We start from the raw sequence: 23,538 nt of genomic DNA on the forward strand, positions 1-23,538 counted from the left end.
AAACAAAAGGGTTAGTACCATGTTAGTACTTAAATACGTAGTGTTTTGTCATTAAAAACAAATTCAGGTTTTAAAAGTGCTTTACTTTTATTTACTACAGTCTACCTAGATTTAAATTAAATTGCATTCTTAACTAACTTAGAAATTAAATAAATGCACATTGAGCTGAGTATATTATTGCTGTACCTACTTATTAGGCCAGATATAAACCTAAAGTAGGTACATATTATATTTTCATCTACAATTTTCCTTCCTAAAAACCGTTTAAAAATAATAATGTAAAAACCTCGACGACGACGTTGTGAAGAGCCTTAAAAAATGTTGAATAATTGTCTTTATTAAAATTAATTGTTTAATGTACAGTAAATGTGGGTAACTTTAGATTTACATTCAGATGTAAGCCAAAACTAACCAACACCCAGCTGCTATCATTGCCAAAGAGACTATAGTACCTACCTGTCAGATATTAGACCCCCAGCGATACAGGTACCTAAGTAATCTATATTTATAAAAAATAAGGAAAACATTTTCTTTATATTTTTATCAATTGGCGGCAATAAATGCGGCAATAGTCGATGTTAAATTAATATCCCAACACTATACATTGTTAAAACTTAAACGCGAATCTAAAGCTAGAGCTACCCAAATTCAATACCTACTATTCTATGAGATAATTTTTTGATAAAACGTAGGTAAAGCAATGGTATCAATTATTTTATTTATAGGCTAATCATTAAGTAGTAAATAAATTACATTTTAAACATTTATATGTATGACTAAACTCACGTAATTATAGGTATATTTTGTCGGAGTTTGTTGTGCGCCACGACTCGCGCCACGAGTACAGGCCATGAGTATAGAGAGAGACCCTGGATGGGTCTGAAGCTAGTTGAGCATCTAGTCCGACAAATACGTGAGTCTTAGCCTGAGTTACTTATATGAATAATAGTATTGTCATCAAGTGTGCTGAACCGTTTTGACGGCACTTGTAAGGAATTACCTTATCTACCTACTATTTACGTTACAGTCTCAATTACTGCCAAAACGACTGTATGAAAAGTATGGTTTTTACTTTTTAGTTTTAGTAAAGTCGTGTTTAAGTAAGCCAAACAACAATTATAAGAAATACATAGTTAACTATAGTACATATTATTTATCTACTATGGATATAACAATACTTTTTATAAATACAGTCTCAATCGTCACAAAGTCTTAGCACCATAGTACCTACCTACGTAGGTAGTCTAAATTGGTTTTTAATACGTCTCTCTCGTCTTTTCTTAAAATATGCCTAAATACGATAAAATTTACACAAAAGTATTATTCTGTAAATATTTACAGTAAGTAGGTAGTTAGTTACCTACTTATTTATAAAACCTTTAAAAATATTATTTAAAAATATTAGTGATAATTATTTCTGGGGTTAATGTTCTGTTTGTTATGTTAACATTAAATTATGTTAAACTAGGATTTTCCCTATAGGTATACCTACCTACTCATATTATTTTAATAAAATATATTTTAATTTGCAAAACAGTTTCAAAATCTCCTTAAACAAAATATCGCTGCATTAAAATCTCTAAAAATTGGGAAGTTGAAACTAATGCACGGGTAGAAATGAGAAAATGCATGCATACCTAGTCATGTTTTCTTGGGTAAATACATGCTACTTAGGTATATAAAGGCATGGTTGTTCACATGTGTCATGCTGTGTACAACTTGAAATTATTAATATTGGAAAGGTACTATTTATAGGTTTTTAAAATGTCATACAATTTCTTGCTGGAGTATTATTTAAAATAAAAGGGAAAATTACAACATCTACAGTTCCTGTTGGTTACGTCTGACGTAACGCGCAAAGTAGTCCGGCCGCCAGCATTTACAGGAACCCGGCACTAGGAACCAGTCGTAGTATAGACGCACCTAATAACAACAAATTAAATTAAAATCAACGAAGAAACATTGAAAGTTGAAATATTATTTTGAATTCCAGATAGATTCCAGTACAAGCTCTTTATTGCCCACTTACAAAGTGGTGCATAATGTTACATACCTAGTTACATCACATTAAAATCTATAAATGAAAAATCTTTATTTTCTCTTTGTTGATTGCCTTAAAAATAAAGAACGGTAACAACTACTTTAGTTTGAAACTATGTTACAGCTGTTAAATATAACAAAATTACAAAAATGAATATATATTGTACCTGGTAGCACCCCAATTCGTCGTGTCCATCACAGTGTGGCGGCTTTTCCGAGCTGCTTTCCGTGGAGCCGTAAGCCGGGTACTCCTGTTAAGAAATTTTTGAAAGTAAAATTATCGGGGTTTTTCAGGACAGTTCTTTTAATCAAAGTTACGACTTCTTGACCCATGGTGCTCTAAAGCTCTAAAGCTCATTGTCTCCCTACGAAAGGGAGCTAATTAATCAGTTTGTAATGAGACTTAATCGATTTAACGTGCTAATTCTTTATTACATTTTGCTTTACTTTACTGCCTTTTAAAGCCTTATAACATCATTGTACCTAAATCTTTTGTACTAGCCAGTTGTTAACGTTTATGCTATGTGTCCTTTAGTGATAAATCCTTTTGTATGTAAATACTTGTGTAATGTGTAAATGTTGTTGGTTAGTCAAATAGAGTAAAATAAAAAATAAAAAAAAAATGAAATTTGTCTAAAGAGCAATGATTATTGGCTTCAGTAATTGTCACTTCTTCATAGATAAGTATCTACTTGTAAAACGTTCTTCAAAGCCCAGTCACCTGGTGAAGAGGTGTAGCGGGAGTGGCAGGACGTGGCGGATAATGCAGCTCGGCCACGAGCAGCGAAAGCCAACGCGGTGAGCTGAGGCAACCACCTTCCAGGTAGTGGCAGCGTGACTGCATGCATCTAAACAAGAAGGAACTCAATTTAATCTTTTTTGTTTTGAGAAAAATGTTTATTTCGCAATAAATCTCATGTTGATAATGAAATAAATAGGAAATAGGAATAGATCCGAAACTAATAACAAAATATCAGCAATATATAAATTTTTTGATGCATTGGAATATTGGAATTTTGCCTATTGGATATTGATTTGTTGAGATTCGCAATTCAAAATCAAAAGAATATCAATTTTCGCCCTTAATGAATTTGAAAACGCATAACTGTTGTGGCCTTAACACAGCACGATTTAGCCTTCTCTTTGGTAAAAAATTCTCTCAATAGAGGCCGAGACCACCTGAGATATCCGGAATAGGTATGTCTACGGAAACAGATCCTCTTACTCAAACATTTTTTAGTATAGAAGATCTTATCCGATTTTTTTTTAAGTACCTAGGTAATTCTCATTCAAAACGTCTTTCTCCGTATTTAGTTAGGTTATTTAAATTTTAATTACCTACTGACAGCTTCTAAAAAATTACATTTTTACTCTGCTATAACTTTTTATAAGATTTAAGGTATTTTAAATAAAATTTACGTGCGTGCATTATTAACTCATTCAAAAGAGACTGACAAAAAAAGATTAAATTAAGTAATAATACGAACCTTGTCACTTCTACGGTTTGTGTGAAATAACCCTCATAGGGTATCTGCACGACATAACGCCAAACACCTTGATAATTGCGAGCAAATACCGGAGTCGCGTACTCTACTCGTGCAGGGCACGGGGTGGGTGGACCCTGCAACAAATGAAGACAAGAATATTATTACATTATATTACAATAGTTTATCGTAAAAGCATCAAGCTAGAATTAAAGGAGTAAGTATTTACCTCATATCTATGTGGTGGTGCGTGAGGAGCATGAGGGGCTACGCCGGGGTCTTCTCGCCGTTCAGGTCCTGCGCTCTCGCCATTTATAGCTCGGTATAACATGCAGAACCTAAAAGAACGGAAAGTCAATCATTTTTATGCAACTAAATTATGACTGTAAAACTATTTTTAAAATAAGATAAAACATATACGAGTATCATAAAACTTTTAAAAGGCATCATAAAACGGTCGCTATTATACCAATCTTACCCGTCTCTAATATCTTCATCCTTGACATGAACAAAACGTGTTTTTAAATGACATTGTAGCTGTCAAAAATAATAATTGACGTTCATACTTGACAGCCGAGAAAATTAAAAGTTTTGTTGCTTTTGTGGTTGCTTTTTGAGGTTACATTTGAAATTTTGGATAATATAAATGGTTTTTTTTATCTTAATGATATAATAAAATAATGTCGTCAGCGTTAGTTCGTCAGGCTCTAGCTTTTGTGGACCCAGAAGGTATAACCGACACGTTATATTACACGTTAAGCACACGAAGTTTGGACACCAAAATTATCACAAGTTTTTCTCATTCCAGAAACTAAAGTCAGCGGAAAGAAACGTCGCGTGGATACGAGCCGGCCTCAAAGCGTAGGTCAAGGTTTGTTACACACAATAATTATTGTAAACTTACATGACGTAATTTTATTGGTTGTAATTTTACTTGCCCACTTCACCTCTTAATCATTTAATCGTGAACATTTACAATTATTAGGCTTATTTCTGTTGCTAGCTTAAACACATATCACAATATTACCTGCCTATTTTGATAGGTACACGATAGGTACCTATCAAAATTTGCAGTTAATATTTTGTACGCATAGTTTGCGACAGGTCGAGCTGGCAATCGAGGTATGAGGCGGGGGGACACCCCGCACTGCCGCACAGCGCCCGTACTATCCCGCACCGGAATAGTGGGGTGGCGGAATAATCGGGGTGTGCGAGGCATCCCCACCCCGATTGCCAACTTGACTTGTTGCATACTATAGTTTATATACCTATAAAGATTTTTTAGTGAGCCATCCAATCAAAAAAAACAATCAAAAGAGCAATAAACAAAGCAAACCTGCAATAACACCTAAAGAAGAACTAGTAGAAGAAAACATAAAGAAATTCTTAGCCTTGTCCACACCCTCTGCAAATAAAGCTGTGGCAGAAAAGGTAGGAAAATAGTTTATAAGCTGACTAGCTGATGCCTGCAACTTCGTTGGCATGGATTTAGTTTTTCAAATCCCATGGGAACTGTTTGAGTTTCCAGATAAAATGTAACCTATGTCACTCTGCAGGTCTTTGACTATATCCATGCAAAAAATCACGTCAATCCGATGCTCCGTTGCGATGTGATTGAAGGACAAACTAACAAACCACCAAACAAACACTTTAATAATATGGGTAGTGATTATTTGAATTACAAGCATTATGAGCATTATTGAGGGTTCCATACCTCAAAAGGAAAAAAGGAAACCTTATAGGATCACTTTGTCTGTCTGTCCGTCTGTCGTGTCTGTCAAGAAAACTTATAGGGTACTTCCCGTTGATCTAAAATCATGAAATTTGGCAGGTAGGTAGATCTTTTAGCACAAGTAGAGGAAAAATCCAAAAACCGTGAATTTGTGGTTATATCACAAAAAAAAATGTAATCATGAAAAAAATTATCTACTACATCAGATCATAATAATAGATGATGTAGTTCATTATTAACTTGCAGAGTTCTAGATAAAAGTGTTAGGTATACCTTGTATGACGGTACAGAACCTGTTGTGTGAGTCCGACTTGCACTTGGCCAGTTTTTTAAATCCCTGAGAACTCTGAGTCTCCTGGTAAAAGTATTCCGTGTCCAGCACATACTTGAACCAAATTTCATTATGATTGATTCCACTACTGAGCTATGAAAAAAGATTCTAACGAATTGAGAACCTCCTTTTTTGAAGTCAGTTAAAAAAGTAACAGATAGACTGAGATACTCTGGTATTGATAATATTCCTAAGTTAAGTTGAGTTTATTAGATTTATTTCATGTTTTACAGATAGTTCAACGTGCAATAAAAGGCAAACCACTACTGGAAGAAATAATTAAAGTTAAAGACACTGAAGAGAAGTCAATTTTATTCCCTGAAGAGAATTTCACAAGTAAGAAAACTAAAAGACACAAAAGAAAGTAATATTTACATGTACGTGGTGAGAATAGAGTTATGACTTTATGGATATTCCTGATGCAGTTTTGGGGAAATTGATTTCAGTGACAACACTTACAATATTTTCAATTTTGGTGTTTTGGATTAACTCTTACCCTTTTATTGATGAAGGTAATTTATTTTAGATTACCTAATCTACTCAGTCAGGCTTTGTTTGTATGGAATTTCTGAAGATTTGGGTCTTGGCTGCTATTATTCCCATAATGGTAGGTTTTCTTGCAACAATAACTATTTTGCAGTGGACTTCCATATTCTTTCGCATAATAATATGACTCAACTTAATGAGTTTGAGTGTACCTTAGGTTTAATGTTTATTATAAGAATGTCAGTGACAGTTGCCGAGGCTGACGTACACCAAATTCTCCTTCAAAGTTAGTCACCCATCAATTTAATGACTTGGATTAATGTTGCTATAACAAGCCCTCGCTACAAAAGGATTTTCAGAAATAATACCGAATAATACAAAGCCAAATTAGGTCAACTTGTATGTTAAAAAATATTCTTTGCTACAATAAAACTTAACTACTATTTAAAAATGTATTCTCTATATTTCAGATCTTGCAATCTTCAAATACATTCCTAATCCACAGTGGGTCTTGCTGACTTGCGCTATTTGGGGACTCTTGTTTGTAGGGGGGCTCATGTCCTTTACCGTATATCATATCTACCCCTATCTATAGTACACTTCAAAGCTTTACCTTTGACATTCAAGCTGTTCAAACTTAATTTTAAAGACGGGAGTATGTCTTTGGCACATAAAGATGGGTGGATTATTATTGGAATATCTGGGGTCACCTGCGGCGGAAAAACAACTTTGGCAAACAGGCTGCAGCATTTACTGTCGCCAGTATATATTTTCCATCAAGACAAGTACTTCTACCCCGACAATAGTCCTCATCATATAAAGTGTGACAACTTGGACCATAATAATTATGATATTCTCTCAGCGTTGAATATGCAATTGATGTATGAGGATATTGTTAGAACCATAAATGGGGACAATAAGGCACAAGCACAAAATCTGGAGAGATCTTGTGGGAAATTGGAAGTGAAAGGGAAGAAGTTTATGGTTCTAGAAGGGTTCACAGCTATGAATTATAAGCCTATATTGGAGCTTTGCCATTTGAGGTAAATTGTTTATAAAAAACCAGCCAAGTGCGAGTCAGGCTCGCGCAACGAGGGTTCTGTACTACAGTCGTGTTTATTCGACATTTTGCACGATAAATCAAAAACTATTATGCCTAAAAATAAATAAAAATCTGTTTTAGAATGTTCAAGCAAAGCCCTTTCATATGATACCCCACTTGGTATAGTAATCTTACTTTGAAAGTCGAAATAGCAGTATTTGTGCATGAACACATTTTAATTTTTTTCTTGTGATAACCACAAATTTACGGTTTTCAGATTTTTCCCCTAACGTCAGCTATAAGCTATCTATCTACCTGCCAGATTTCATAATTCTAGGTCAACGGGAAGTACCCTGTAGGTTTCTTGACAGACCGACAGACAACAAAGTGATCCTATAAGGGTTCCATTTTTCCTTTTGAGGTACGGAACCCTAAAAAGTAGACAAAGTACTATAAAACAACAATATTTTTATTTATATAACTTATTTCTAGGTATTACTTCGTATTAGAGTATGCGGAGTGCTTGAGCCGTCGTGTATACCGACTGTATGATCCACCAGACATTGATGGATACTTTGACCAGTGTGTGTGGCCAGAATATCTTAGATACAGAGCTGAGGTATGTAATATGTATGTGCACATAGTACTCTCATTGATGTACAGTATGTTATTTTAGAAAAGATAAGTGAGGAGATATCTTAGATTATGTATAAGATATGATATAGAGATAGGAATAGGATATTCTTAAATAAAAAATTTCAAAAAGAAAATCGACCAATGGCTGGTCCTGTCTGGTCTCGTCCAATCTGATCTGGCCTCATCCAGTAAAGACCAGTGGAGTCCATTATGAAGAAGTCAAATAAAATAAGAAGTTGCAGTTTCGTGTATACAGGATGTAACCACAACGCTGGCAAAAACGAAGAGAGGTGATAGTACTGATGATTTCTGATATGATACCACAAAAAATTGTAAAAGTTTACGATATATTGCAAATAAAACATTTGACTGACGCATAATTTTGTAAACGTTTACGATATATTGCAAATAAAACATCTGACTGACGCTAGAGGTCAACGAACGTTGCGTAAGTAGGTCACTCGGAGTCAATGCCGCGTCGTAGGCGGGGTATTGACCCGAGTTTTGCACGCTATACATTGCGGGTTTGAAAAATACTAAATCACTAAAACTACAAAATGAGGCAAATGGTTATTGGTATTAAATTGTGTTTAGGTAGTATAACAAAACGCTCTAGTTTTTGCTAGCGTTCTGGTTACTGTAGACGAATGTGTCGGTGCTTTTACTTAAATAAATAATTAAGTATTTTTTTTAATGAAAAAATAATCATAATAAATAAAGAAATAATAAAAAGAGTGCAGTTGTAAAGATTGATGGGACAGTTCGATTAACAATATTTCATATTAGTTCTTTGGGTAAGAAAATACCCAGTTAAATATCAGCAAAATATATTCTTAAGGTTAAGGTATTTATTATTATTTACAGATCGAAAAAGACAAACGTGTTAACATTTTAGACGGGACAAGAAATGATTCTCTTGACATTGTCATATCAGACCTGAAGCGCATGGGTGCTGAAAAAATATTAAACCGTTTAAATGACCGGTAAGAAATGCCTGAATTACTAAACGGTGTAGATTTCTGTGAATTAGGCTAATTTATTGGAATCCCTAGATGTTCTTAAAGTCAACTTGTAACTTAAGATTAAATGTTTTGGTCTATGTATTTAGTTCTACATCTGATTATAGCACACTGTATTTTTATAAATTCTTAAGTTAGTAGACTATTGTTGCTATTTTGTGCTATGAGATATAATAAATTTATATTTTACAGTTTGTATTGTTTTTAATGTTATTGTTCCCTTTTTATACATTGGACCCCATTGGAGCCCTCCGTCAGAGTAAACGGAGGGGTTAAGTGGGTCTGGCACCCCCTAAAACCTACATCATACATGATCTTCTAGGAACATATTTCTTTGATTCAACTGATCTGACCTATTTATATTATTAGAAAATTATTTTTTATAAATTGGTTTAGGTCTGGCGTACTGGAAAGTCAGGTTGCGACTACAGTCGAATTTTTAATTAAACAAAGCCTTGATTCCTGGAAAAAGTGACTGATTGACATTATCAATATCAATGTCAAGCTCTGTCTCAAACCACTGGGTCTAGAAACGTGAGTGAATCTAGGTATTCTCTTTTATCTATTTAAAAGGGGTTTCCAGTCAACCCTATTTTTTTTATAATCCGTACCTAAGTATTTGAGGATTTTAACAGTTCATTGTAAGTAAAACTAACTATCTTGGTCGAACATACGGTACCCACAAACTATTTTTCAATCTTAGATTGTTTATCACATCGTCATCATTTCAGCCTTTGGATGTCCAAAGACCTTTCCCAAAGAGCGCCACTCGCCCAGTAATGTCTCCTTCCTTCAGTTATAGTACGCGACAGGTCGAGCTGGCAATCTGGGTTTGAGGTGGGGGGACGCCGCGCTCGCCCGCGCCGGGTTAGCGCGGGGGCTGTGCGGGACGTTACCTCCCCGATTGATATCTCGTCCTTTCGCGTACTATACGTCCCATCGCCTTTTCTATATAGTTGGTACATCTTACTGAAGAGGCCTCACACTACGCTTTCCTACTTGTACGTGGTCTACTAAACTGGCAAATATAAAGTTACTTATTACTCACACTCCGCCACCGTCGCAGAACTTCCTGCTCTCGCGTGGCTTCTCGTCCAGGCCCCGGTGCTCCATCTGCAGTTCGCTGGCAGGGACCTCTTCCGCGGAGATTGACCTCTTTGACCGCTCCTCCAACCTGTCCACCGATTTACACTTTAAAACCAACCCTCCTTTTCACAGACTTATTCTTATTTCCATAAAATAGAAAAGAATATATTTTTATTCAAGTAAACTTTTACAAGTGATTTTGAATCGTCAAATAATTTAATTTACCACTGGTTCGGAATGCCGTTCCTACCGAGAAGAAACTCGCCGATTGCTCTTTTCAAGTGTTCAATTTACAATAAGATGCCCTCGCAATGCGCGGGCGCATTGCTGGAGCGAGTCAAATCCAAACTTTTTGGTTCGTAGTTTTCTAAGTCTGAGATAATAATATGCACCTCTTGATCTTTTATAACAATTACATTACTTCTCTTCTCTTCCTATTGGCCAAATGATGGATACGAAAATGAATTAAATAGAGCAATTACGCCTCTGACAATGAACTAGGTATTAAGTATTTTTTCACTGGAACACTTGAATCCTCATTTCTAAGCTAATTTACTAATTTTCAATGAATGGACGAATGGATGAACTCCAGCTTTGAAGGGCAATCGTTGTTGGCGTCCACTGATAGACTGGTATCTAGGTACATATACTAGTTATTGCCGCATGTAATGTATCCAGCGGTTCCCTGCGACTCGTTTGATGTCCTAATCTGGATCGTAGGATCTGCGTTTTCACGGTTTTTTTCCGGTGCGAGGTTGCCATTCCGGTAACTTTGGATCCCAACTTCTATCGATTCTGTTAAACTGTCTCCCGCCCATTGCCACGATTTATTTCGGTTAGGTACTCTAGTAGTTCATCAACGAATATAATAACTAGGTATGACGAAACTGTCACGGTGTCTTAGTTTGACGTGAAACCATTATGCTATGGGAACTGACCTGTTGTGCTGCAGCTCGGGCAAGTCGTGCCCGGCAGGGTACGCGGCGTGCGCGGGAGGTTGCGTGACGTGCGCTACGCGCGGCAACGCATCATCTGCGCGCAGCACCGGCAGAGTACGCGAGAGAAAGCGCAGAGTGTGATTACGGATGAGCTCACTGCCGAAACAAAACTATTCTTATTGCCCAACCCAAAAAGTATCTTATTGCAAATCCAAAAAGTTATAGGGGTTTTGAGTATTAAGAATTTCTCAGTAAATAGGTGGTTGCCTAAAGTTGGGAAGAGATGGCGACACCTCGGAAACGACGTGAAGTTCATCGCCTGATCTCTCTGCGGTCTTTTTAGATTGCTTTTTATCAACAATAAGGGTGAGGCTATAGATAGAGAGTGCGGCTGTGCATTTGTGCATCCATACCATAATATTTCCTGCGTACCTACTTAGTTGGCTAGTCTTTATATGGGGAAATTAGACGCTTGCGGCTTGGAAGAGTTCAAAAAGCTGGATATCCCGATATCTTATATTTTTGATGGTGATGCCAACACAGAAACTGGTATTACCTAGCGCTGGCCATACACGGTCAAGTTTATATCTACCGTCAAGTTTGCAGCGGGCTTGAAGCGGTATCCAGTCAACTGATAGCCGTCAAGTTAACTCGACGCGGCTTATAGTCCCCGGTAAACTTGATCGTACATGGCCAGTGTAAATTGTTTCTGGACGATTTTACTAAGTGCTAGCCTTAGTAGACTTCCGGAAAATGTGAAGGTAGGTCTAGTACCTATAGGTAAAATAATAGGACAGCTCGGATCTTAGGCAAAATTACACAAACACTAAAAATTGAAAAATAATTTAATTTATTACCGAATATATTATGTATACAAGAGGTAATATAGTTCCATAATAATATTTTTTGGTGCCGGTGCCAATTAGCTTTAGCTGCGCGAATCGTCTAGACTTCATATTTTTATGGGACTCCACAATGGCACCTCATTGGCACCGACCCCAAAAAATATTATTATGGAACTATATTACCTCTTGTATACATAATATATTCGGTAATAAATTAAATTATTTTTCAATTTTTAGTGTTTGTGTAACGAAGTCGGTTTTTATTTTTTTTGTAAAAAAAATTTATTTCACAATTTTTAGTGGCCCCATGGAATTATGCTATGACTGGTTAAAAATCTATTGTTTACTAAGCTATTACACTGATCGCGAGCAATTTACTCTTATCCGTTGAGGAGTTCCAGTATCTATCTTCGAAGATGTTCATCAGATCTTCACCAAATTGAAATGGGACCTACTTTGAAGTATACCCTTTCAAACAAAAAAAGAATTTTCAAAATCGGTCCAGGCGTTTTCGAGTAATCGGGGAACATACATAAAAAATAAAAAAAAAAAAAAATAAATAAAAAAAGATTCCGACGAATTGAGAACCTCCTCCTTTTTTTGAAGTCGGTTAATAATAGCCTACTATACATAATTAGAAGTACGATAGACGTAAAGTACTTACAAAGGATAGGGCTCTCCATTAGGGCTCTGTCCCATGGGATTGCGTGGGATGATGCCTCTATTGAGATCTCCACACAGGTTATTGGCGCTGACGTGAGCTTTTTCGGCTGACGCTGCGCATTCAGAGGCTACTTGTCGGTAAGGCGGAGGACGTACCCTGCAAAATAAGGTGTTCATGTTTATTAACGAAATACTTTACATTAAGTTTGGTGTCTAGATGCAACATGATCAAAATATTGCTATCCGAATTCAGTATGACCTGTTCTAGTTGGTCGCGATTTGCGCATGAATTTACAGCGGGTTTACTAAGTAGGTTGGTACGTAGAACTCGTTTTTAGGGTTCCGTACCTATCTCCAGAGAAAAAGGGAACTCTTATATGATCTTTTTGTTGTCTATGTGTCTGTCTGTCAAGACCCTGAAAGGGAATCTAAACCCAAAGAGTACTTCCCGTTGACCTAGAATCATGAAAGGCAAGTAGCAATGTCTTATGGCACAAGTAAAGGGAAAAATCCGAAAACTATGAATTCGAGGTTAAATTACAACAAAATTAAAAAGTTACGTATTTCTTGTAGGACGGTAAGGAACCTTCGCGTGCGAGTCCGACTCGCACTTAACTGATATTTTGGAAATTGTAAATAAACTCGACAAAGTGTCCTAAAACGAGACCAATGATGTTTTCCCAAGAAACAAGGCCCTTAAACGTGTTTAAAATTAAGTAGGTACCTACCCTCTACAATAAAGTTAGCTTGATTTCTCCTTCGAAACATGCAAACTCTCTCTTAATGTTGATTACTAGTTCATTACTTTCGAGTAGGTATGGCAAGTAGTATTATCGGTTGATAGTGAGAGGTATGGCACTTTCACTGGCGACATTCATCTCATCTTACAACATAATGTATGCTGTCATTGGGTGTTCTATGATAATGTATGCTGATTTTGATGAGGTCATCGGTAAATGACCGTAATATATATTGCGCGCAAAACAAGTAGGTATAGTCCAATGTATGACTTCGCAATGTACGAAAAGAGATCTCAGCCGGGCTTGTGTACTAAGTACATATTAAGGGACCTCACATACTAAAAGAATTCTCGCGACTTCGCGGGAATTTTCTATCTCGGTAGAAATTGGTGCTTTACAGTGAGAAGATAGTCAGCTAAGTATGCAATATTTTAGAAATTCGCTTCCATTCCCTTCCAATGTAAATTAAGCCTAACTTCTATAAATAACGGATATACTATAGAGCCTAGAGGCTTAGCTTACCTAGGCGGTGTAGCATTTGGGGACTCGACAAAGGCGTAGTATCCTTCCGGCGGCTCTTCGGAATCGGTCTGAGATTCTGATTCTATCTTTGGTTCCACAGCAGGCTCTGATACACATAGCGACGCCAGCGTCTGTAAATGTAAATTAATTGAACAAATCATAAATAGTTCAAAAGTAGGTCACGCTACTGAAAGATTCATTGGAATCTGTGCTGTGGTCTATTAGGTCGTAATTTTTAGGGTTCCGTTTCTCAAAAGGAAAAAGGCACTTTTATAAGATCACTTCGTTGTCTGTCCTTCTGTTTGTCGTGTCTGTCAAGGAAGTTTGGGTAGAAAGGGTACTTCCGGTTGACCTAGAATTATGAAATTTGGCAGGTAGGTAGGTTTTATAGCACATCTATAATCATCATCTATCATTTCTTATAGAAAATCCGAAAACTGGAAATTTGTGGTTGCATCACAAAAAAATTTAGGTACAACTAATAATAAGTATTTTCACCTTTCAAAGTAAGATGAATATACCAAGTGGGGCATCATAATATGAAAGGGAATTAGGTACCTGTACATTCTAAAACAGATTATAATTTATTTTTATGCATAATAGTTTTTGATTAATCGTGCAAAATATCGAAAAATACGGATGTAGTAGATACGGAACCCTCTGTGCGCGAATTTTACTCGCTTTTGGCCGGTTTTTTGCCTAATAGTTTTTGATTTATCGTGTAAAATATTGAAAAATACGACTGTAGTACGAAATCCTCAGTGCGCGATTCTGCACTTGGCCAGTTTTATTTTTATTTTTGACTAGCGACTGCTGCGGTATTGTTCGTTAAAAACATATACCCTATTTACCTACCCTAGCCTATTATTTACTAGGTACTTAGGTAGGTACTTACTGTTGTGTATCCATGTCATCACTTAAATTCAACTAACATTATAAATGCGAAAGTGGGAAATTCAAAGAGCTCCCGCGGGACTTTTAAATCCACGCGGACAAAGTCGCGTGCATCATCAAGTATCTTATAATTCACCCTAGAATTTAACATACACGTTCGGAGTTAAGTGCTGACCCGACAGGCCGGCGCCAACTAGCGATAGCGGAATAATACCTATAGTAGGTAGCATAAGCACCTTATCTTCTACCTATACTGTCCACATTAAGGAAAGTAACCTAGAATGCTGCTGAGAACCAGTAGAACCTTTTATAGACTACACAGGTTATGGACACGTCTGTTATCTTTGATTAGGTATATTATTATTAGGTACCTGATTCAAATCGAGAGTGTCGAGAGCGACACAGTTGAATGTAGAGATCTTGTAGAGTTACGTAGTTATAGTTATCTACTTAATAAAGGAAGGAACCTAAACTAAAATAAAATATCAATATCAGTTACCAATACCACCAGAGCATATTGTGATAACATTAAAGTTCTTTATTAAAAGAGAATTTTACTAAGCTGTGAAACAAAGTCGTTAATCTGTACCTACTTATTTATTATTATCTTTTAAATTCTAAGTACTTATATTATGATAGGTAACACGACTGAACATAATAATATAAGTATAATAACGACTCCGATTGATATTGATTTAAATTAAGCTGTCTTCTATAACTTATCTGTTCATCTGAAATAGTTACAATAATTATAATTACAATAATTAATAAAACTTCCAACTTTTCTTAAGAGTCCAAATCTCGTTTTGTTGGTGGAGTCCTATGAGGCAGGGATCTGAGTCCACCGCTATTTTAATTGATGGAAAAGGTTCACAAGCCACGAGACCCTTGAAAATGAGGAAAACGACCCAGAGAGAGATAAATAGAATAGCTAATGATGCTGTTAAGGTGTTCATCAATAAAATATAACAAGTTACAAGGTTAGACGGTACTTGAGGGGCTAAAAATCATCGATCGTGGAAAAGAGTTCAACGAGTTTAGCTTTGAAAATGAAGCAACCTTTTTGTTGACTTTTATACAAATCCCTTGCCACTATCCCTGGTGGAAAAGTCATATTTGTAAGGAGAAGTTTTCCTAGTGTGCTCCCTCGTCACTCTCCATACAAACGTAGTTTGGTTCTCTTTGTAGATTTTCTAAAAACAAAATTCCAAGTTTCTGTAAAAATGTGTGGTTTTAAAGTTCAAGGCCTCAAAGATTTAGGGTAAATATAAATGTTCGAGGCCATGTAACTTTAACGTTTAACACATTTTTACAGAATTTTGGCAATTAGGGATTGAGATCTACGTTTATTTGGAAGGCACTACGAATAAACTCCTAAATGTGCCATGCGCCTGGCACTTGCTATGTGTGTGTTAAGTAAGTCATCAGCAGGTACGGTTAAGGCACGTCCGTTACGCCTCACTGACCCACATACCGCTGACCGCTGTATCGCTCACGCATTGAATTTTAGATTTTATCTATGTAACTAGCCCACGCTTCTGTTAATAGGACGATCAGATTGATAAGTCGAATTCTCATATTTTATGAAAGTGTCCAGGTCAAAATATTTATTAGGTATTCCTACTTAACTTAGAACCACATTATAACCGTAACATACGATAGTTACCTACTCGAATGGAGGTCGTAGATGGTAATTTGTAGCGTCGGAACTAGGATGAACGTAATAATAATAATCGCTGATCCAAATAGGTACCTCGTCATATTTTTTAATAGGATGTGGGTGAGGTATGCCTGGTATTGGTTTATTGGTTAACAATTTCTGTTCATGGAATAGGTACTGTTAGCCACGAGAGGGTGTGCTCCCCCGTGGCCGATGGTATCCATGATGGATTTTCCTCAGGAAAAAAAAGGCTGGAATAAGTAAGGAAATTTACCAAGTTAGCGTATCGTATACGAAAAGAATGTCTAAGAATGGTGTTTAAAGAAAAATCATCTTGCCTAGACCTTAATGATTAAATAAGTTAGGTACCTAATCTCTCATGACCATTGTGAGTAGAATTATTCTTAGATAAAACTGTACCCATTATTACCCATACCCTACTTACGCACGGCATTAACTACAGTTCCGTAAAAATAACGTAATCACATAACAGTGCTTGGCTGACACCACTGAGTATGAGTACATTTCGTTAAACTGTGCTATTACCTACTTACCAGTTGAAATTGAAACGTCTCTTTCAATTCTATGGCGTATTTTTTTAAGGCTTATTTTACGAAACTTTGCAGTTTCGTGATGAAATGTCATTAGATGCCGCGAGTACCGTAGTATTATTTACGCAATTAGATGTTATTGTCTACATAGTAGTGCTTCTTACCTGCCTATTCATTAGAATGAAATTGACGACATTTGTGTCATATTTTTCGTGTAAAAGAGTAGGTAGGTACCTAACTAATGTTTTTACGGTCCATGTAGGTATGTGTAGTATGCGACAGGTCGAGAATCGAGATGGCAATCGGGGTGGGGACGCCCCGCACAGCCACACAGCCCCCGCGCTAACCTTGGTGCGGGATAGCGCGAGTGACGTGCGGGTGTGCGCCCCCGTCTCATACCCCGATTTCTATCTCGACCTGTCGCGTACTATACCTACATATACCTACCTATATTTTTTTTACAACCACACCGTTATTAAATCCAAAAACATGTTTTTCACTTGGGCTCGAAGTGTAAATGGTCAACAAGGCACATGACGTCACGGACCGTTAGCGCAGTGACCTTCACCCAGAGTCTCGGCCGCCGACCTGCCTACATGGCGCATGCCTCTACGATTCATTGACCGACATTGACCGTTTCAAACAACGATTTGTAATATAGATTATAGATGATGACTATTGACTACTATAGTCGACGTATTTTAAACTAAGTCGTCGAGTTATCTGTCTGTTTCGCTTGCACTTACCTACGCCTAAGTGCGAGCGAAACAGACAGATAACTTGACGACTCAGTTTAAAATGTGTCGACTATAGTCAAATTAGCGACTTTTATCAAACGTCAACACACGTGCTTAGTAATAGTGTAGTGCTAATAATAAGAAACAATTGAATCGTAGTGCCGTATGATATTATGATCTACCACTACATGGGTACCGGTGTAGTCCTGTTGTCCCCGTTATCCATATCCCCGTTAACGGGGACATCGGGATTTGAATTAAATTATTAAAAACTTATCCCGTTGTCCCCGTTGTCGTTTCTGTCTAACGGGGACAACAGTATTTGAATAAAATTATTGAAAATCTATCCCGTTGTCCCCGTTCTCTATTCCCTTTCAACGGGGACTGCGGTAAATGAATAAAATTGTTAAAAACTCTTTCCGTTGTTTCCGTACTCTGCCTCCGTTAACAGTATACGAGAGTCAATTCCAGTCTTACGGAATCTTGCTATGGGGTAAAGCAGCAGATATTGGAAAAAACTTCGTATTACAAAAAAGGGCAATACGTGCAATTTATAATTTAAAACCGCGCGTTTCCCTAGGAGAGAAATTTAAGGAAATAGATATTCTTATAGTAGCTTCTCAATATATTTACAATAATATAATTTTTGTTAGACATAACATTCTCCGTTACAAAAAAAACGGTGATTTCCACGACAGACAAACTAGGAACCGTAATAAACTTGCAACTCCTACGCTTATCTAAGATTTTTTTTACGAAAACATAGATGTTTTTTTACAGAGGTAAAATTGGAGTTAAAAGGTTATATGAAAGTCCCATGTTTTTGAAGTTACAGGTATGAAAATCGCCAATAGGCTTGAGTTATTTTGGAAAATCCCCTCTTAAGGTTAATAGAATAGGGGATGAAATTTTGTAAGCGAATATTCTTTTTAAGGGGTAAGTTTTTGTATCAAATGTAATGATATTATTACGACACTATTATTATGTATTAAGAAATAGACGGAATGACACACTTTTTAAACCTTCGTGGTTTTTTGCTGTGTCTAAATTAGATTTGTTAAACATTCTTTATGTTGGTAATTTAAAAAAAAAAGTGTCTGATAAAGAAAGATTTTGCGAAAACACACTCCTAAGGGGGTGAAATGGGGGTTGAAAGGTTATATGAAAAACCTATGTTTTTGAAGTAAGAGATATGAAAATTGGCATTTAGGTATTCTGGGTTATGTGCCTTAAGGTGAGTAGGTTAGTGACGCCTTTTGCAGCGGGAAAATTTCTGATCTCATGAGAAACCAGAAATTTTACGCGGACGAAGTCGCGGGATTATCTAAAATGATTTATACAGATTTTTAATATTTAAAGCTAGTAACCTAAATGACAATTTTCACGTCTCTAACTTCAAAAACATAGGACTTTCATACAACCATTGACCCCCCCTTCATCAGACCCATTCACTGGCTCCCAAAGAAGTAGAAAATGTGTCATGGGAGCCAGTAATATACCTAGATATATTATAATCTCGCTATAATGATCCCGTGATATTACAATACCACTAAAACATGACTAAAACCAGGCCATTAAACTGTAAAAAATGAAGTCGATTGACAGTCTACCGTTTAATTATAATATCACTACTTTGACAATATACCTGCGACAGATTCAAGAAGAAGAAGATAATTTAAAGCTAAACACCTCCATTCTTATGGTTTTTACTAAACGATTTCATTACAGTGAAAAAACTGTGTATATGGTACCTAGGTACTTTAGGTTTAATTAAATAATAATGTCGACTCTCGGATACTGTCAAAGGGGGCAAAGTACGAAAACAACGGAAAGAGTTTTTAACAATTTTGTTCATTTACCGCAGTCCCCGTTGAAGGGGAATTGATAACGGGGACAACGGGATAAGTTTTTAGTAATTTTATTCAAATCCCGATGTCCCCGTTAAACGGAAATGACAACGGGGACAACGGGATAAGTTTTTAATAATTTTATTCAAATCCCGATGTCCCCGTTAACGGGGATACGGCTAACGGGGACAACGGGACTACATGTTAGGTACCTAGGAATTTTACCCGATTTTTAGGAAAGATTTCAAAGACTAACAAACAGGTATTATTAGGTGTGCATTATTAGGTACGAGTCTAGTTATTATTCATAGTTTATAAGATACAATAGTAGATAGACAGCTATACGAAAGTGATAATGTTCTGAATATGGTTTAAACTTTAAACGCGTGAAAGTGTAACGAAGCCCCACATTTTCAGCTCTGACCTCACAGAATACACATTTATCTTTTGTTTTTATGTCTCTGACCGCGATCTTTCTGAGAACGACTAAAATCATCGCCAACGAATGAAAACAAATTGACTAAGAGCCAGCGCGTGCCAACCTTCGTTATTTTATAAAAGCTGAAAGCGTATTATCTCCCACACAGGGAGAAACGATCAGCGACTACGAAGTTTGGATCATGGTGACTTTGGGAGATAACAGGTAATAAAAGTGTAAAAATCTTACGTCAAAGTACGTATAAAGTCAATTTTTTATATTTTGGAACTGTATTAGAAATCACGTCATGCATTACCAGACAGTATCATTCCTCCCTGAGTTGGGGACAATACGCAGAGAAACTTTCAGCTTTTATAAAATAACGAAAGTCTGGCACGCGCTGGCTCTCTCTGTTTCTCTAAAAGGATTTTTTCTTAATCTGATGTAGAATAAAAAAGTATAGTAGGGTAGGTACCTACTTATCTACCTAATCAAAATAAATTCGATTATATTCAATGTCGGAACTATTTCAGGTTCAGTCTAGACCTATGTGTTTAATTTACTTGGTCTGTGTTGACTGTTGTCTAATATCGATGTGCCTAATCATTTAATTTCCTTAAGAACTACCCGGCACCCCTGCATTAGACCAGAATGAACTATAATAGGCTGTAGAAATCGGTTCATGCTCTTTCGTATTAAAATAGGTTACCGAAAATACAAGACAACAGATACATGTAATAGAACCCAATAAACTATCACATCTCATTAAATATTAATTTAGTTAACGGGCCTACGCGCCCGTGTCGAAACGGAACGGTACTCCGTGCCGCTACCGCACACACACCGATGGTGTTTCTGGGAATAAGCCATGGAGATAGAAATATTGCCTATACTTACTATCAGAAGTCAAACTAATAATTTTGTAGATTTGCCTCTACAGCCTATATATTTTAAGGGCGACGAAGGTGAGGAATGCTAAGGTTTTAAAGTCGACCAAGTTTGGTGATCTGTATCTAAGTAAATCTGATATAAGTAGATCTGTATTAAAATAGTGGACTGGAGTCTTATTCTGTAACCCCACCGATATGAATGGCAGGTATAGTCCGCGACAGGTCAAGATGGCAATGGTCGGGATGCGCCGCACACCCGCACGTCACCCGCGCTCGCCCGCACTGGGTTAGCGCGGGGCTGTGCAGGTGTGCAGGCCGTTCCCTACCCGATTGCCATTTCAACCTGTCGCATACTATACTTCTACTACTACTAAGTATTAGGTAGTTGGTAGGTAGTACTATAGCTACGGTATCTTTAAAACGAGGTCACTGTTTGTTTTGAAGCTATGAGAAGCTAAATATTATAAGGAACCTCATTGAATGCTTATAATAATTTTATAATTTTGGTTGGATCCTACAAAATTTTAGTAACATGCCTACAAAAACATTAATTTGTAATTTCAGTTCATTACGAATTGCATTGCATTTCATTTCATGTTTATTTATCATGTATCGGACTATCTTTATTCTTTATAGCTTGAGGTAGGCATATAAGTATACTGAAATTGCACCTGAACAATAGCCGTACAATGATACAATAATATGTCAAATGGTTGCAATAAAACAACATTATCTCCATCAAACGTCTACATGTATAGAATTGCAACAATTCACCGCATTTCTAGTTTTGGTACACATTCCGGCAGTTTCGCTTTGCCTGCGCACCGGCTTTCTCTCATTCTATTGTCACAGAGACGCAAGCAAATATCTCTCTTACTGTAATCAATAGAAAGGCGAAAGTTCGATGCAATAATGTGTTGAAAACGAACTAGATTATAGTTGTTAGAATTGAGACGCGTGCACCGGAGATGCATTAATATTTCATAGAGACAAATACGAACTTAAATGGGCATATTCAAAGTGAAATTTTAAATAACAATCGTTACAAGATGAAAGAAATGAGACTGGCGAACGCGCTTGACGTCACCGCGCTAGAAATGGGCCTGTTCCAGTTTGTGTTCTGCGTGTTTTATGGCCTGTGTTTGCGGTACATAACGTAGGTATCTAACTGTCTCGTGTTCTATGTAGGTAGGTACCGAACTACATAATCTCTACAATTCCGACAAAAACGACTACATACCTAGTAAATATATATTATACAAGTATCTACTTGCTGATGCCCGCAACTTCGTTCGCGTGGATATATGTATATTACGCGACAGGTCGAAATAGCAATCGTGGAGGGAACGCCCCGCACACCCGCACAGCCCCTGCGCTAACCCGGTGTGGACGAGCGCGAGTGACGTTCGGGGTGTTCCCGCGCCTCATACTCCGATTACCATCTCGACCTGTCGTGGACTATAGCTTTTCTTTAAAAAATCCCGTGGGAACTCTTTGATTTTTCAGGATAAAAAGTAGCCTATATGTTAATCCAAGATATAATCTATCTCCATTCCAAATTTCAGCCTAATCCGTCCAGCAGTTTTTGCGTGAAAGAGTAACAAACATACACACATATACAAACTTTCGGCTTTACAATATTAAGTGTGCTAAGAATTTCGATTCAAAAAACAAGGATACCTTCAGTTTGTTAAAACAAACATAATAATATATCAATGCTTGAATCAAAACTACCCAAAATATGCGTAGCAAACTCTACGCGTAGTTCTACGCCGAAGCTCTACGCGGAAGTAGTTCTATTCTAATAAAATTCTATTCTAATAAAAGCTAAGTTTTCGTAGAAAATCAACTAATTACCTATTAATTTTTAGACTAAGGCTTAAGGTTTAGAAATAAATAAAAATATAACACGATGTACGAGTATGAGTAGGTAATATCGTAAATTATTTGAATGACTTACCAAATAAATTAAATACCGCGTCATCGTTGACATCTTCCTAGTATCGGTAAAAATAAATAACACACTAACTAAAAACCACTTAACGCCACATAAAATCCATCTGATTTGACTTTTATTTATGTTAAAAAATAAATCAGGATATAATTCAAATAATGTTTCAAAATAACAAAACTTCGGACTTTCTATTTTCTAATTCCCGCGCGTTTAGTTTTTTTTTTCTTTGAATGAAGGCTACGTTCACGTCTGATTCCGTCGATGAGTTCGGAAGTGACTGGTGTAATGAAGACGCGTGCGGAGAAATGTTGGAGAGAGGTTGATTTTATAAATAAATAAATAGAGAATCATCTTAATAATTAGTTATGAACATGTCGCGCTATACGATCGATAGAGTAAGTATTAAGACTGGCTTCCCATAGCACAGGGAGTCCTAGTTTGGGAACTTTGTTTGTTATTACCATGGTTTACTTTAACCTTGTAACTTTTATCAAATTTTTAAGTTTTATTAGTTATTAGTATTATATATATTTAGCTATAACCTCGGTATCGCAAGCTTAATTCTATCAATGATTTGGAATGGAGTCTACTAAATAGAAACGAGTGAAAACCCTTTTTGGCAAAATATTTATATAGCGTATAAAATATACAATATGTAAGTAGGTAGTATTATTACAAGATAGTCCGCTTTATATATATTTATTTATAAGTATTGCATCTTTAGATAGCATCGTCTAAATGCAGGTTTGATTTTTGCAGTTATATTATATATAGGAATGAAGATTGTAGACAAATATATTTAAGTATACACTATACTGTATACACGTATTATGTAGTGCGTATATAGGCTATATAGCAGCTGCTGCTGTTAGACTTGGCTTTATTAATTAACGCCTAAGAAAAGTATTAGCAATCATATTTTTATAAACTTTTAGAATGCTCATAACTCGATAACGCTAGTTATTTTTCTTAGGGTTCCGTACCCGAAGGGTGCCAACGGGACCCTATTACTAAGACTCCACT

At 36.5% G+C, this 23,538-nt stretch overlaps 2 protein-coding genes across 3 annotated transcripts; one reads left to right on the forward strand and one right to left on the reverse strand.

The window, feature by feature from the left end:
• Window positions 1-110: 110 nt before the first annotated feature.
• On the reverse strand, window positions 111-22,845 carry spz6 (Spaetzle domain-containing protein 6). The gene is made up of 10 exons (XM_034970389.2): window positions 22,522-22,845; window positions 13,565-13,695; window positions 12,304-12,459; window positions 10,795-10,950; window positions 9,819-9,944; window positions 3,754-3,862; window positions 3,528-3,661; window positions 2,762-2,888; window positions 2,208-2,291; window positions 111-1,923 (listed from the first exon to the last, which is right to left on the reverse strand). The coding sequence occupies exons 1-10, from the start codon at window positions 22,552-22,554 to the stop codon at window positions 1,822-1,824; spliced, it is 1,158 nt and encodes a 385-aa protein (XP_034826280.1). The 5' UTR covers window positions 22,555-22,845; the 3' UTR covers window positions 111-1,821.
• Window positions 4,103-8,964, forward strand: LOC117983771 (nicotinamide riboside kinase 1). Of its 2 annotated transcripts, XR_004673739.2 has the most exons (5): window positions 4,103-4,253; window positions 4,333-4,395; window positions 4,810-4,955; window positions 5,821-6,099; window positions 6,544-6,586. XR_004673739.2 is itself a non-coding variant. In XM_034970394.2 (4 exons), exons 2-4 carry the CDS (start codon window positions 6,731-6,733, stop codon window positions 8,736-8,738), a joined length of 636 nt encoding a protein of 211 aa, XP_034826285.1. In that variant the 5' UTR covers window positions 5,955-6,099; window positions 6,544-6,730; the 3' UTR covers window positions 8,739-8,964. The 2 variants fall into 2 exon arrangements, 1 of the variants encoding a protein (XP_034826285.1); XM_034970394.2 differs by lacking the exons at window positions 4,103-4,253; window positions 4,333-4,395; window positions 4,810-4,955 and adding exons at window positions 7,608-7,734; window positions 8,616-8,964 and having other exon boundaries at window positions 5,955-6,099; window positions 6,544-7,116.
• Window positions 22,846-23,538: the final 693 nt, after the last annotated feature.

The sequence above is a fragment of the Maniola hyperantus genome, chromosome 7 (genome assembly GCF_902806685.2).
Source record: "Maniola hyperantus chromosome 7, iAphHyp1.2, whole genome shotgun sequence".
NCBI lineage: Eukaryota > Metazoa > Arthropoda > Insecta > Lepidoptera > Nymphalidae > Maniola > Maniola hyperantus.

Excerpts from the sequence above, each read along its gene's own strand:
- spz6 (XM_034970389.2), bottom strand. The coding sequence starts at position 22,554 with ATGTCAACGATGACGCGGTATTTAATTTATTTG. Across the intron at positions 3,863-9,818 it reads TTCTGCGACGGTGGCGGAGT|GTTCTGCATGTTATACCGAG; the intron begins GTGAGTAATAAG and ends CCGTTCTTTTAG. Across the intron at positions 1,924-2,207 it reads ACGAATTGGGGTGCTACCAG|GTGCGTCTATACTACGACTG; the intron begins GTACAATATATA and ends TGTTGTTATTAG.
- LOC117983771 (XM_034970394.2), top strand. The coding sequence starts at position 6,731 with ATGTCTTTGGCACATAAAGATGGGTGGATTATTATTGGAATATCTGGG. Across the intron at positions 7,117-7,607 it reads TTGGAGCTTTGCCATTTGAG|GTATTACTTCGTATTAGAGT; the intron begins GTAAATTGTTTA and ends ACTTATTTCTAG. Across the intron at positions 7,735-8,615 it reads ATCTTAGATACAGAGCTGAG|ATCGAAAAAGACAAACGTGT; the intron begins GTATGTAATATG and ends TATTATTTACAG.